The following is a 15,945-nucleotide window of genomic DNA, read 5'->3' on the forward strand; positions in this document are numbered from 1 at the left end:
GTTCCAAACGGTCCAATCAGAGTAACACATTTGTGCAAATATTGTAGTCACATTGACGATTTACATTGGTTCATTAGCGTAACTAATAAACCATGGCCAAACAGCAAAATCCATGAGCGGACAGTCGGAAAAATGTTCAGAGATAGATCTATTTTAAATTACTTTTCGTTGTCAACACAGCCTATACCATCTTCTGATAATGCCAAAGATGTTTCTGCTTTGAATGACTGCCGTATTGCAGAATCGCCAACCACAGGTAACATTAGCGAAACACAGAAGTCTTTCATGGCGCACCTGACAGTGACAGACTGAGAAAGGTAGAAATTTCCAATGAACCTGGCGTCGTGACTACATGTGGTTACAGCATAACTCAGAAAGAAATACTATGACATGTCAGCTTTGCATAAATCATGTGAAATCTAATTCAATGACATAGCTAAAGTATTAATTTGGAAGGAGTACCCTGAAGACACATGCTGACGGTGATTTCAAACAAGGTGTTGAGACTAATATATGACATCAGACGTTGTTGCAGCAATACATAACGTTACCTCTGAGAAAGAAATATTCTATGTATTGCTAGCATCAGCAACCTGTGTTTCAGATTACTAACGTTTTTTTTATGATCTCAGAGTGTGGCCCCATACGTTTATAAAATGACCCCATGTTTTTATGCTGAAGGGGTCTCTGTCCACACTTGTTCAGTTTCTTTGTTCATCTATGATCCCTAATATTGTCTAATGTGGTACCCCTTTGAAACAGAACATTCCATGCCTCTAGCTACATTACTGTTGGAAAGTTATAAGAGTTCCAGTTCAATGACAGTTCTTCTGGTTTGAGAAGACAAATGCCCAATGGTAAACCAATATGAAACAAACAATCAAATGTCTCTTGTGTGCGATATAACTGGTATACCGGTATATTGCAACATGGCCCTCAGCAACACACATGTATCGCAATACAAGCCTTGTGTATTGATATTTTCCAATAGTCACAGAGTGAGTGAGTGAGTGAGTGAGTGAGTGAGTGAGTGAGTGAGTGAGTGAGTGAGTGAGTGAGTTTGAGTGGGTTTGAGTGGGTTTGAGTGAGTGAATGAGTATTGTTTTACAGTGCTGTTAGCAATATTCCAGCAATATCACCAGAAATGGGCTTTACACATTGTACCCATGTGGGGAGAATCGAACCTGGTGTAAGGTGCCAAAATCTACCCCCCTTCAGAGTATACCCGGGTAGATTCTGGGAGCTCCCAGAATGTACCCCGGGGTAGATTTTGGGGACTTCCCCGAATCTACCCCCCTTTCCCAGAATCTACCCCCAGGGGGTATAATCTTGGAGTTCCCAGAATCTACCCCGGGGTATAATCTGGGAGCTCCTCCCAGAATCTACCCCGGGTTATAGCTATAATCTAGGAGCTCCAAGAATCTACTGCAGCCCTGTTTGATTTAAACATTTTTATTTCATGAATGTACTTGAAGTTTTCTTTTGGGGGATGCATCTAACTCAGTCTTGATCTCCCCTGGTCAATTGCTGTAACAACATTGTCATCTCATTAAGTTTACATAAATGCCTATTCAGTACACATCTAATTAGTTTTAAAACATGCATATCCCAGAATCTACCCCCCTTTCCAAGAATCTAACCCCAGGGGATATAATCTGGGAGTTCCCAAAATCTCTCCTGGTGTAGATAATACCGGTAATAAATTGTTATCGAATCCAAAAATTCAAAATGTTGTTTTATACATGCAAAGAAGAAATAAATATTGTTTAAACTAATAAAAAAATATCTTACAAATCACATTGACTTTAACTCGTTGTAGTCATCATCAATTTGTAAGTTAGAAAGTTGGTGTTGAGAATTGTGTGAGGAAATGTCTTACACTTATGTTATTGAATAATCTTTAATATGCTTTGTGAATAGACCTACCTACCTACAATGTTGTTACAGCAATTGACCAGGAGAGATCAAGACTGAGTTGAGATGCATCCCCCAAAAGAAAACTTCATGTACAATCATGTTCATTTATCATCTATATAAAGATAATTGTAATGTATACTCTTTGGAAAAACTGGTGCTCCCACCTTTGTCTTCTCAATATAAATGAACAGGAAGTGCATGTTTTAAAACTAATTAGATGTGTACTGAATAGGCATTTATGTAAACTTAATGAGATGACAATGTTGTTACAGCAATTGACCAGGAGAGATCAAGACTGCCCTCCATAATCAAGAATCCCAAAACCACAAAAAAATCCTAATACTTACCGACTCCCTAAGAGGACTGCAAGCCCTAAGGCAGGCAAACAAATAACCTTAAATGGCCTGGCCGGGCCAGTGTGCGAAATACGCATCAGTCGGAAAGTGCATGTTAAATCTCCAAAGTAAGTAAGTAAGGGCTGCAGTAGATTCTTGGAGCTCCTAGATTATAGTTATAACCAGGGGTAGATTCTGGGAGCTCCCAGATTATACCCCGGGGTAGATTCTGGGAGCTCCCAGAGTATACCCTCGGGGTTGATTCTTGGAAAGGGGGGTAGATTCTGGGAGCTCCCAAAATCTACCCCGGTGTAGATTCTGGAAGGCCCCAGAATCTCCCCGGGTATACTTTGAAGGTGGGGTATACTTTCAGACTTTACACCGGTGTAAAGTCTGAAAGTATACCCCCCCTTCAAAGTATACCCGGGTAGATTCTGGGGCCTTCCAGAATCTACCCTTAAACCACCGCACTACCACCCCTACAGTCACAGAAGAATTAATATATGATAATATAAATTATATCTACTATCTTGAGGCATTTGGATGGACTGGGTTCCTATCTAATCCATGTAAACAGCACACGCTCCACACTGTTTACATCAACATTCTATATCGATTACGTAATAGGTCTTGTTATCCATACTATCAATCTGGCAATCTTAAGTCTGGATTATTGGATGAAGAAGTACCATTTAAACAGAACAAATATGTGTCATATGAGCCCCAATACATATTGGAATATGTATCGCAATAAGCTCTTCGTATTGCAATATATTGCAATACGATTTATGAGTCAATACGCTAACCCTAGACTCTAGCTACCTAAATAAGAAATTCATATGCACTTCCAGTTTGTAAAAACACACGCCCAATACAGTTAAACTTAAAAACAGAAGGTCCTATTCCTGTAGACACCTTAATAACAAAGTCATCAGTACCTCTGATTTATTACTTCAACTCCAGTATAGGAAAAACACATGCTCAATGTGATGACAATAAGATTTTTGGTGACCTAGACATTCATGAGAGGGCACTGAGAATTTTCTTCAATAAGACCAATCTTAGAGGTCATTCATTTTAAATATAAATAGAATCTCAATCTTAAACACTTCAGATACTGTGCGCACAATGACCATCTATGTTGCTATATATGTACAATAATCTTGGACGCGATGTTAAACCCCATTTCACCTCACCTCACTTAATGACCTTGATCTTCAACCTTCCCTAACACTTATGCTAGGCAACAGGCAAGTGGTTGATAGTATAAACAATGTGGTGGCCATACTGCAAATAATATTTGAACATCTTAAGCAAATTCTGGCGTTAAATTTAGGTTTCAGGGCAGAAGACGTTCACTGACCATGACATCAATGATGCCTGACAAACAGCCCATGACACATGCTCAAATGACTTTCGGTAAGGTGAGCTAAAAATTAAGTAATAATTCATACTGGCTTCCTGCCTTTCATTGACTAATTCACTGTTGCTGCACAGTGTGAGGTTCCTCATAGTGCAGGTGACTGCTGCTGCCGAGTCACTGCAACCACATCCACACCTGTCTTCAGTCGATATCTGTTTCCCTAAAATGTACTAATTCCTGTTGAGTTTTCTTTTTAGGGAATATTCACCATTTCCTTGATCTCATTGTGTATAGAGGTCTGTTTTACAGGAGTGCTGTATGCTGTAGACTCGTGAGATGAGACATGTTCTGCCTCCAGCACCTCCCCCTCAACCTCCAGGTCATCGACACACCCGGAGGAGTTGGACATGTTGGGCTTGTCATCCTTCATGTGGTAACTGGAACATGGAGAGGTGCAAAGTGGTCATTGATCTTCTCATCATTTTCAGTTGAAAAAAACAAACTGACAATTTGTTCAGAAATGAATGCATAAAACATATATACACATCTAACGGTATGGTAGCATATTAGTGTCACAGTCTTATCATCTACCTAGAGAACATTTTCATCTATGTGGATGATACTCACATGTACGTTGATGATACTTTCATCTACGTAGAAGATATTTACATCAACTTAGATGATTATCATAGTAGATACTTACATGTACATAGTTTGAGTGATTCTCACCCCTTCATGATTGAATTTCCTTAATGTTTAGATAATACCTCAAAAAGCCATGTCAAAATAGAAAGTCAAACAAATCAGTGATTATTAATTAAGCCAGAGGTTATATATATCTGACCTGCAACTATTGTCGATTACACGAAAAGAAGTTTTCACAAAAGTGAATAAATCAATGGTAGTATCATCTACGTGGATGTAAGTATCATATACGCAGATGAACGTATCCATATGTAGATGTAAGTATCATCTACATGGATGATTGTAGCTTCTATGTGGATGAAACTATCTTCTACGTAGATGAAAGTAACATCTACATAGATGTTAGTATCATCTACGTGAATGAAACTATCTTCTACATAGATGAAAGTAACATCTGCATAGATGTTAGTATCATCTACTTAGATGAAAGTAACATCTTCATAGATGTAAGTATCTTCTACGTAGATGAAAGTAACATCTACATAGATGTAAGTATCTTCTACGTAGATGAAAGGAACATCTACATAGATGTAAGTATCTTCTACGTAGATGAAAGTAACATCTACAGATGTAAGTATCTTCTACGTTGATGAAAGTAACATCTACATAGATGTAAGTATCTTCTACGTAGATGAAAGTAACATCTACATAGATGTAAGTATCTTCTACGTAGATGAAAGTAACATCTACATAGATGTAAGTATCTTCTACGTAGATGAAAGTAACATCTACATAGATGTAAGTATCTTCTACGTAGATGAAAGGAACATCTACATAGATGTAAGTATCTTCTACGTAGATGAAAGTAACATCTACATAGATGTAAGTATCTTCTACGTAGATGAAAGGAACATCTACATAGATGTAAGTATCTTCTACGTAGATGAAAGTAACATCTACATAGATGTAAGTATCTTCTACATAGATGAAAGTAACATCTGCATAGATGTTAGTATCATCTACTTAGATGAAAGTAACATCTTCATAGATGTAAGTATCTTCTACGTAGATGAAAGTAACATCTACATAGATGTAAGTATCTTCTACGTAGATGAAAGGAACATCTACATAGATGTAAGTATCTTCTACGTAGATGAAAGTAACATCTACAGATGTAAGTATCTTCTACGTTGATGAAAGTAACATCTACATAGATGTAAGTATCTTCTACGTTGATGAAAGTAACATCTACATAGATGTAAGTATCTTCTACATAGATGTAAGTATCTTCTACATAGATGTAAGTATCTTCTACGTAGATGAAAGTAACATCTACATAGATGTAAGTATCTTCTACGTAGATGAAAGTAACATCTACATAGATGTAAGTATCTTCTACGTTGATGAAAGTAACATCTACATAGATGTAAGTATCTTCTACGTAGATGAAAGGAACATCTACATAGATGTAAGTATCTTCTACGTAGATGAAAGTAACATCTACATAGATGTAAGTATCTTCTACGTAGATGAAAGGAACATCTACATAGATGTAAGTATCTTCTACGTAGATGAAAGTAACATCTACATAGATGTAAGTATCTTCTACATAGATGAAAGTAACATCTGCATAGATGTTAGTATCATCTACTTAGATGAAAGTAACATCTTCATAGATGTAAGTATCTTCTACGTAGATGAAAGTAACATCTACATAGATGTAAGTATCTTCTACGTAGATGAAAGGAACATCTACATAGATGTAAGTATCTTCTACGTAGATGAAAGTAACATCTACAGATGTAAGTATCTTCTACGTTGATGAAAGTAACATCTACATAGATGTAAGTATCTTCTACGTTGATGAAAGTAACATCTACATAGATGTAAGTATCTTCTACATAGATGTAAGTATCTTCTACATAGATGTAAGTATCTTCTACGTAGATGAAAGTAACATCTACATAGATGTAAGTATCTTCTACGTAGATGAAAGTAACATCTACATAGATGTAAGTATCTTCTACGTTGATGAAAGTAACATCTACATAGATGTAAGTATCTTCTACGTAGATGTAAGTATCTTCTACGTAGATGAAAGTAACATCTACATAGATGTAAGTATCTTCTACATAGATGTAAGTATCTTCTACGTAGATGAAAGTAACATCTACATAGATGTAAGTATCTTCTACATAGATGTAAGTATCTTCTACGTAGATGAAAGTAACATCTACATAGATGTAAGTATCTTCTACGTAGATGAAAGTAACATCTACATAGATGTAAGTATCTTCTACGTAGATGAAAGTAACATCTACATAGATGTAAGTATCTTCTACGTAGATGAAAGTAACATCTACATAGATGTAAGTATCTTCTACGTAGATGAAAGTAACATCTACATAGATGTAAGTATCTTCTACGTAGATGAAAGTAACATCTACATAGATGTAAGTATCTTCTACATAGATGTAAGTATCTTCTACGTAGATGAAAGTAACATCTACATAGATGTAAGTATCTTCTACATAGATGTAAGTATCTTCTACGTTGATGAAAGTAACATCTACATAGATGTAAGTATCATCTATGTAGATGAAATTTTGTTTTGACTGTGGCAGTAATAGGCTTCCATAAAACAGTAATTCCCTGAAAGAAAAAAAAGAAGCTTGTTTGATTTCCTTTACAATAAGAAATTGAGTCACTCAGTCAGTTGCATAAGGAAGGCACAGGATGTACTACACATTCAATGTCAACTTTGTTATAGAACAAGAACATGAAAATAGTTGCAAAAGTATACAACATGATTTGTGGGTAATTATGATCATTTTTGACAACATGAATCAAATTAAGTTATGTAAATATGATTTCCTAACTTTGTCAATAGCATTACTTTCTGAAATTCAAATTACAATCAGTATATGGCTTGTGTATTAGCAGAAGATATAATCTGGAAGCTGTGTTTTATCTTAGTGTATGGACTATAGTGAGCCAAGGTATTGAGCAAAAGGGTTTGTGTGGATTATTTTTGTCTTGAAGGACCAGCCTGCTCTTCTTGATATTTCAGGGGAATTAAGCTGATAATCGACCAAATGTATTTGCAATTCCCTACAATGAAATAACACATTATGTCATTACTCTCACAACCAGAAAGCTGTACACTTACTTGGTTATTTCCTGCTGAGCTTGTATAAACTGCATTTGTAGATCGTCATGTTCATATTTCAATTCCTACAGAAAGAAATCAAACAGACAGTTCAAGCAAGAATTCAAGACCCACTGGTGATTCTTGGACAGACTTGATCCTCAGATGTAAGAAATCACTTGACTTCTTAGTGTGGCCTCAGCAGTGAATCACATCACATTACATGTATCATTTCACAGAATCCCACATCATCTGATGTTTTTGTCTGGCTGGGATAAGACTATGAAAGGTTTATTGAAAAGTAGGGATCGAACAATTTCATTGCAGTTATATAAGGTACAAAGTCAATGAAAGACATGGAGCTACACCTGAATTATGAAGAACCTTGTGGTTCTTGAGAATAAGATTTCATAACTATTTGTAAACTTAGATTTTTAAATATTTAAAAGAAAATTATTCAAGATAAAATCACAATGATTTAAACCATAAGAAGGAATACAATTTTCTTTTCAAAGTCGTGTTGTTCAGGTCTTACCTTATCAAGGTCAAAATTCTATGAATTGCAAGTTAACTACACATACCATTCTCACAATAATAAGGAGAAATGAAAAAGCCTTCATGAAGATACAGTCATTTTAGGGAACGAGCAGTAGTGATTCAAACGTCGATGAAACTAAACCGTTTTTTATAAAAGTTACAAAGCAATTACGCTGCTGTTGTCAATAAAATAATCTTATTATATACAAGAAAGTATGGACTGTCGCGTAAATTTTCACACTTTGAAGGACATGCTTATGAAGATAAGTTACATATTTAAAATAATATTGCAAATATGGTATGATGAGAAAACACTTTCAAACAGAAGGCAATGTAATGGTCATTTTATGATTATTCCTTAATGTTTAAACCCAGATTGTAATCTTGTGAACACTTAGTTTGTTAAAATCTAGTATTCTAGTCAAGGGACACGTAGCTTTCAAGATTGTGACTAAGACCATGCTACTTGTCACTCACTATATAACACAGAACGCCCCTACCATGAATATATAGGTACTCACATGATCTAAGGGAGACAACCTCCATGGAAAATGCTTCGTGATCAGATATGAACAGTTATATACCAGAGGTCTTCCATTAGCTATTAATGTTTTCTTGAGCATTTTGCTGTATATCAAATAGCCCTTGAATCGAGTAGGTGACTGAAGAATGAGTGAGTTACTGTTGTTCATACCGCCATCACCGGTAGTACAGCTTTAACACAGCAGCCAGTACACTAACAATCCTGGACCCCTTCTACAAAGCGATCTTAGCACTAAGGTGATCATAACTCTCATACTTTAAGGTTACAACCGTCTGCACGTTAAGAGCTTTGTGGAACAGTGGCGTAACTTTTATGAATAAGTAATCACATACCTCATTCATTTTATTGAGCTCATCTACACAAATCTCGAGATCTTGAATTTGTGTTTGTTTCTGAAAGAAGAAGTCACAATATACTTCAATTTGTAATTTCCCCCTAAAAAATAATATACACTGAAGAAAGGTGAAAATTAATTGAAAATATAACTTTAATATTTTGTCGCAGTCAACATAAAGAATAACAGTGTTGCCTCAACAGTGCATTTCTTCCAAGCCACTAGTCTTAAGTACTTGTTTTACCAAACATCAAGTTATGTTGCTTAAACCACTAATCTGAAGTGACTTGTAGTCTGTTGAATAGAATTCATGTCAACCCTTCATTCTAAGAAGATGCTGCAGAAGTATAGAATGATAATGATATTCTTCATTGTCAAAGTAAACACTAACACTTGGATTGGTTTGACAATTGAAATTCCATTTCTGATATTAACTGTACTTACTTCAGACAGAGTGACTTCATGCATTGTTCGCTCCTCTGCTAGTTTCTTTAAAAGTTGCTGCAAATAAAGAAATGCAGATACAGTCATATCTATATCCCTGAATCAGGACCTTTGTTTGGTCGAATTGGTTATATCAATTTGACCTAATCTGAGTATTTACAAGGCAAATGAAATTTGTCCTGACAAACATGTTTTTTGATTTTCCAATCTCATTAAGTAATTACAAAATTATAGTGGCAGATTATTAATTTCTCTATACATGCATTAGTTAAGAAACCTTCCCGCTGAATAAGGCAAATCAATTCATGGGTCAATGCAGTCAGTGATAGCTCACCTATTACATTCGGTAAGAAGTATAAGGTTTGCATGTTTTATTGAAAAGACGTCTGACACGCTATTGATTTGTAGCATTAATTAAAATGTCTAACTAATAATTCATCAGGCACCCTTGGTCAACTCTCCTACAAATCATAATATTTCTCTTGATTTAGAAACATCAATTTCTTTGAATATACAATTCCTTTTGACTGAAATTATGCTAATACATATAACATGTATAATGACAGTCACAATGTTAATAAAAAAATAAAAATCTACAACACATGTGATTACCAATGTGTTTTACGTCCCTCATTAAAAATAAATCACCGAACATCATACCCAAACTTCCATTTCAATCTATGGACTGAACAAAGTTCCGAGATTGCAGCATAAGCAAAGACAAGTAAATCTTCAAATTAAAGTATTCAAATTGTGTCCTAAGCCAAACATTTATAGTTTAAACCACAAATAAAACATTTCTAAAACTAAAAGAAAAGAGGTCATTCACCAGATTTTCATGCCATATTAGACCTTAAACCCTCTGCATAAATCTATCCCTGCACTTATCATCTACAGTTAATGATGACCCACTGGATTAAAATATAAGGGACAGTTATGCTCTATTTTCCTTGTTTCTCATATTGTATTGAACAGGACCTTACTGACCTATGAAGCATATGGCTGATACCCAAATCAAACACAGTCCCACTGAAAAACTCATATGAGATGGTCCTACCTCTCCTTGAACAACAACTATGTGACTTCAGGAATGTGAAGTGTTTAAGAGGAAGTGGTAGAAATCATTAAGGCATATACCAGAAGTAATTTGACATCTATTTTAGTCAGCCACAATGTGTGACTAACAATACTACCCGTACATGCAGTTACTGTAAGCACTCTTGACTCAGTATACACAAACACTAACATGTTTCTTGCTCTTTAGCCCAGCACACCAAGCTGACATGCAAGTACTGTCGTGTTTATTGGGGATATTTATTACCTTCATAAGGTAACCGATTACATCTTAAACTGATAATGGACATAGTCATAAACAACAAGGTGAGATGTGAGTAAGACACTCGAAAGGTCGTGCTGTTATTTGTTTTCATTCTCAGTACTCAGGTTTCTCAGTATTTTAAAACTTTTTAGTCCATGGTAAGTTGTAACTATTATGCATTGTGACAACAGTTTCATGATTGTGTTCCTTTTCTCAAAAAAAATTCAGAATCAAAGTAAGAAGTTCATAAACCAATATAAAAAGAATGAAAAAACTAGATAACAATTGCTGCTTGATTCGTTAATTACAACAAAATCTAACAAAACAGAAGTGATCAAATAGATATGACAAAACAAAAATCACATAGATCTTACTTTTTGTTCTATTAGAGTTGATTGAAGAGATTTCTGTTGAATGTTGGCATTTTCCAGTTCACACAGTAATATCTGTAACTACAAAAGTAAAATCATAATGTAAACCTTCAAAATTATCTGCATTATATCATCTTAAAATTGGATAGAAAAACAATAGTGTGAACCACCATGTGAAACACTCCCACTCAGTCACTTTACTATTCGAACATTTCAACCATACATACAATGTGTATATTGATTAATTTAGTTTTAGAAGCAAAATTCAAATTGAACTTGAACTACTATGATTAATTATTTTATGAATAAAACATATGAAGACACTGTGATACACCAACAATATTTTCAAAATGTCAAGTTGAATGAATCAGGGGTAGAAATGAGGTAAAATATGCCCAGTAACCTATGAGTTTGAAATTGAGGTGGGTCTGTCAGCCTAAAAGTAACACCAGTAATTCTTCCTTATGTACCATTCTTTCAGTGTTGAGTATCCAGTATATATTATGTACATACTCTTCATAGACTTTACCACACACAATTTGAAACTGAAAACAACCATAAGTGAGGTTGCATGGACGTACACAAGTTACAAGTAACTTCTTCACAGTACATGTATAGAGCATGAGGAACAAACCTGAAATAAATCCAACGGTCTGACATTTCACCTTTTCTCTACCCTAGTTAATTAACACTGATTAGCCCTGATAGCCAGCAACAAGGTGTCACGACTGTCCCAACATAGTGGCGTGCCATTTTCCTAACAGAACACCACAATCATGGACAGGGCTATAGTTTCCACACCTACATGTCTGGGAGTATCACTGGCACACTGCTAAACTAGAATGGTCCAGGTTCAATTCAAGGTGGTAGGCGTGTGTCAACACAAGTGAGTTGGCTGTGTCAGTGCGGAGGGGGGAGTTTGTTGACATGATCACTCCCCTGCCTGTAAAAGCCCTATATATCTCCACTTGACCTGTGTGTAATCTGGTCCTTAAGACAAATCCACTAGATACATGCCGATCCAAAGTATAAACACTTACAAAAGTTATCACAGACTATTCAGAGATGACATGCTGTGTGCAAATCCATGTCTTACATACTTGAAGAATTGAATAATGTCTGAGATTGTGATTTGTAATTTTGCATAAGCTTACTAATTTTTGGGATTTTGTAAGAATGCATCAAGAAGCATTAAACAACTAAAGTTTGGCTTACCAATCAAAGAGTATTATCATAGTTTCCTTTTGGATTGATAACTGGTGACTTTTTGATCAAGTTCATCTGGTTATGTATTTAACATTAACTGACATATCAATTAAAAGGAACACAATTATTATAAGGGACAAGAATGAGTTGCAATCTCCTAAGGCCTAATTTAAAGATTTTTTTATTAGGACCTTGACAAAACTGACCAACGTTAACAAAAATGTATATTAAAAAAATATGGGGGGGTAGATTCTACTCATCAATTTGTGTTTGTGTTGTTTTGTGTAAGGATATGTAAAATATATAGTTTTGAATCATGATCAAATCGTAGAGCAAGCCAACTTTTCTTGGATCACATACATGAAATGTCAGCTTCATAAACCCAGAAGTGTCAGATGTCGAAAAATGAAGTGACACCATAAAAAAAGATATTTGGGCGTGCCATTTGGATGTTAAGTCTGCTGACAAGAGGAATACTTCTGATTAATAAATTAATAAGTTTTGTGTGGGTGTCTGAAATAGATCCCTTATTCATTGATCAGTGTTGAAAATTATGTAAATCAAAGTTCCTTGTCAAAACACTAATATCAAAAGTTAAAATTTCGCTGATCCCAGATTCAAAGACAATAGCAGCAAACCTCATGAACACCAGGTCCCCACTAATGTACAACATTGCTGGTAATACTGCAGGGATAGATAGAAATTAATGCTTGCCCGTAGGCCGGAGGCTAGTAGAAATTACCACTGGCTAATAATATTATGATCCTACTAGCCCGTAGGGCCTGTAAGTTTTTTTAACTGATGCTGTAAGCAATCCCCTGTCAAACTGCCATGCTGTACATCTGGCACCTTTCGAATCTTTAAAGGTAGAATTCTGAAAGTCTTATTTAATCAGGACGAGTAATCTTTTGCAGAGCTAGCAGAAACAAATTCCGATAGCCCTGTGGGCTTGTTTGTTTTTTTAGATAATTTCCATCCCTGTAATACTGTTTCCATGGGTAATGCATTGTTGTCAAGGTACCACAAAAGTAGTAGAGTGAGTGAGTGAGTGAGTGAGTGAGTGAGTGAGTGAGTGAGTGAGTGAGTGAGTGAGTGAGTGAGTGAGTGAGTGAGTGAGTGAGTGAGTGAGTGAGTGCGTATGGTTTTGGGCCGCTTTTAGCAATAGTCCAGCAAAATCATGGCAGGGGACACCAGCGAATAGCTTCACACATTGTACCCATTTGGGGAATTGAACCTGGGTATTCGGCATGACGAGCGAACACTTGCACAACTAGGCTACCCCGTCAACCCAGTACAGGTTTATAGCCTTTACCTAAAACCTGTACACTGTTTCATTGCATGAGTGATTCACTGCACGTTGCTTTACATTGCAATGAGCAATATTTTCGCTACATCTCAGAGGCCCATGATTGCGTCTGGACCAGTCAAACCAGAGATTGAAACATGAGAAATCATTCAAGCCATTTGGGTATAATGACAGAGTGACCACCCAATCCTCATTTCAGTTGGCACTGGACCAGCAATACAATGGAGGGCCACCCCCAGAACCTCCCTCTGGATCCACTGCCATGATGCACCCACAGTCTGGTCATACAATCCTCATTGATCAAGTCTTACAACAAGCCTGTGGTCATGGGATCCATTCCACTCCAGAATTCCTATGAGATTGAAGGATCAAGAATATGCACAATTGTAGCTGATAAATCAGTGGATGAGTGAAATGTGTTTTATGATGCATCTAATTCGAAACTGCCTAAAATAACACCATGAAGATAAACAGAAAACAGTGTAATGTCAAACTTACTTTCTGATATGGAGAAGTTTGCCAGCACTCCGTGTAACAGTCACCTACCTTTCTGTAGCCATAACACAGACTCAATCAAATGCTTATGTTTACTATCTTATCGTTTGAATTACAAAGAAGTGCACCATGCTGTGGTATTATCAGCTATAGGTCATGCAGAAAAATGTGAAGTGAGCCTGATAATGTCTAATATCTGATAACAACATGAACAAGGGTATACTTTAAATATAGTTATACTATTTCTGTTACTGCATAAATTTTGTGTAGGTGTCTAAAATAGATATCTTATTTATATTGATCAGTGTTGAAAATTATTCAAATCTAATGTTAAAAGTTAAACTTTAGCGGGTCCCAGATTCAAAGACAATAGCAGCAAACCTTATGAACACCAGGTCCCCACTAATGTACAACATTGCTGGTAATACTGCAGTAATACTGATAGAAATTAATGCTTGCCCGTAGGCCAGTGGCTAGTAGAAATTACCACTGGCTAATAATATTATAATCCTACTAGCCCATAGGGCTGGTTATCGATATGGATTACTCAGATCGATTATCGGTAGTCACATATCGATCAATAATCGATAAATATCAAAGAATTCTATTTTGGTAAAATGACATTACAGAAAAATGGCATTTCACTTCTCCGGAGACTCAGTGTTTCAACAATACGCACGTTACATCGCATTTTTAGCGATGAACAATTTGAGTTTAAGATTCATGTCGTCAAAGACAATTATTATTTCTATAAAGTGAGAATACCGTATTTTCTTGAGTATTCCTTTTAATATTGTTTTTATTAATTTCGGCGAAATCGTGTGTGAAGCTATCGGAAGATCGCACAACTCACCGTTATTAACAGCAACCACGGTCAGAATACCGCTATTGACGTCTTGAAACGAACTTTAGTTGACAGAGAATGGATACATATATCATAAATGACATACTTTGACTCGTTAAAAGTCATATTTGTTTTTGTTTGACGATTCTATGTCAACATGAAATTCTCGCGATCACGTGCGCGTGAGCCTTGACGGTGACTGGTCAGACTGAGTCCATGTAAAAAGTAATACCCGGGAATAGCGATCAGCTGCTTCGCTTAGGGTTATTATCTATTTTAAATATGTTTAGTAAAGGCTGTATATAATTAAGAAAATAATGGAATATATTATTCTTGATAAAAAAAATAGTTTCATATACAATTTTTGCCGATCCTTGCATTAAAAATCCTATTAAGTTATTTCATTGGGTGTGTCTTGACCGAATCACCGGTCGATTCCAAGAAAACGTGTGTACAGCTGATTGCTGTTTCCGGCTTAGTTTACGAGAAAATACACAAGGTAATCTTAATCCCGGGATATAAAACAATGCCTAGCAGAACAATAAATACTATTTAAACGGTAAATAAACATGTCTGGTGATTTTTTTTCTCAAATTTCGAATTTGTACTGACGAAGTTTCTCATCACCCGTTCGTGTGCCGGACTTCGCTGAAAGGGTACGGTGTAATTTTTTTCTGCGCATAATATTCAAATTTCTTTTTTTCCAAAATATTGAACCCGCTAGAGGGGGGTGCGCATTATACATGGGTGCGCACTGTACTCAAGAAAATACGGTAATTGAGAAATTAAATGTAATTTCACCTGATATAGTCGTTTGTCATTTATGTACAGTATTCACGAAACTATTCAGATAAAAAATCATCAAATATTCCGCCATTGTGAATGTCAGGTGTGTACAGGTGTGTGCTACGTAGTAGGTTGTACTAGGTTCACACGTGTGATACGTAATAGATTGGGTGGCAGACTGCTATTAAACAAACATCGTGCGATTATAACGGGGAAATTAGGAATTTTTGCTGCCATATCGTAAAAATGTCAAACCCCACGTGGACCTCACGTGGGCTGTGAGTTGAGAATACCGGCAAAAACGAAAACCATGATCATTGAAAAAATCGAAACAGACTGGAATACGTAGTTA

The 15,945-nt window shown here is 35.9% G+C and overlaps 1 protein-coding gene across 6 annotated transcripts in view; it reads right to left on the reverse strand.

The window, feature by feature from the left end:
- The window catches only part of LOC124110784 (inositol 1,4,5-triphosphate receptor associated 2-like), a 177,356-nt gene that overhangs the window by 146,695 nt on the left and 14,716 nt on the right, over positions 1-15,945 (reverse strand). For all 6 annotated transcript variants that reach the window (XM_048384574.1, XM_046470217.2, XM_048384575.1 and 3 more), the window contains exons 8-12: positions 10,960-11,037; positions 9,268-9,324; positions 8,822-8,881; positions 7,430-7,494; positions 3,884-4,052 (exon numbers count right to left, since the gene is read on the reverse strand). In XM_048384574.1, coding sequence (XP_048240531.1) covers positions 3,884-4,052; positions 7,430-7,494; positions 8,822-8,881; positions 9,268-9,324; positions 10,960-11,037 — 429 coding nt within the window. The remainder of the gene's footprint in view (positions 1-3,883; positions 4,053-7,429; positions 7,495-8,821; positions 8,882-9,267; positions 9,325-10,959; positions 11,038-15,945) is intronic.

This window comes from Haliotis rufescens, unplaced genomic scaffold (genome assembly GCF_023055435.1).
Source record: "Haliotis rufescens isolate VD_foot unplaced genomic scaffold, xgHalRufe1.0.p SCAF_5, whole genome shotgun sequence".
Classification (NCBI taxonomy): Eukaryota; Metazoa; Mollusca; class Gastropoda; order Lepetellida; family Haliotidae; genus Haliotis; species Haliotis rufescens.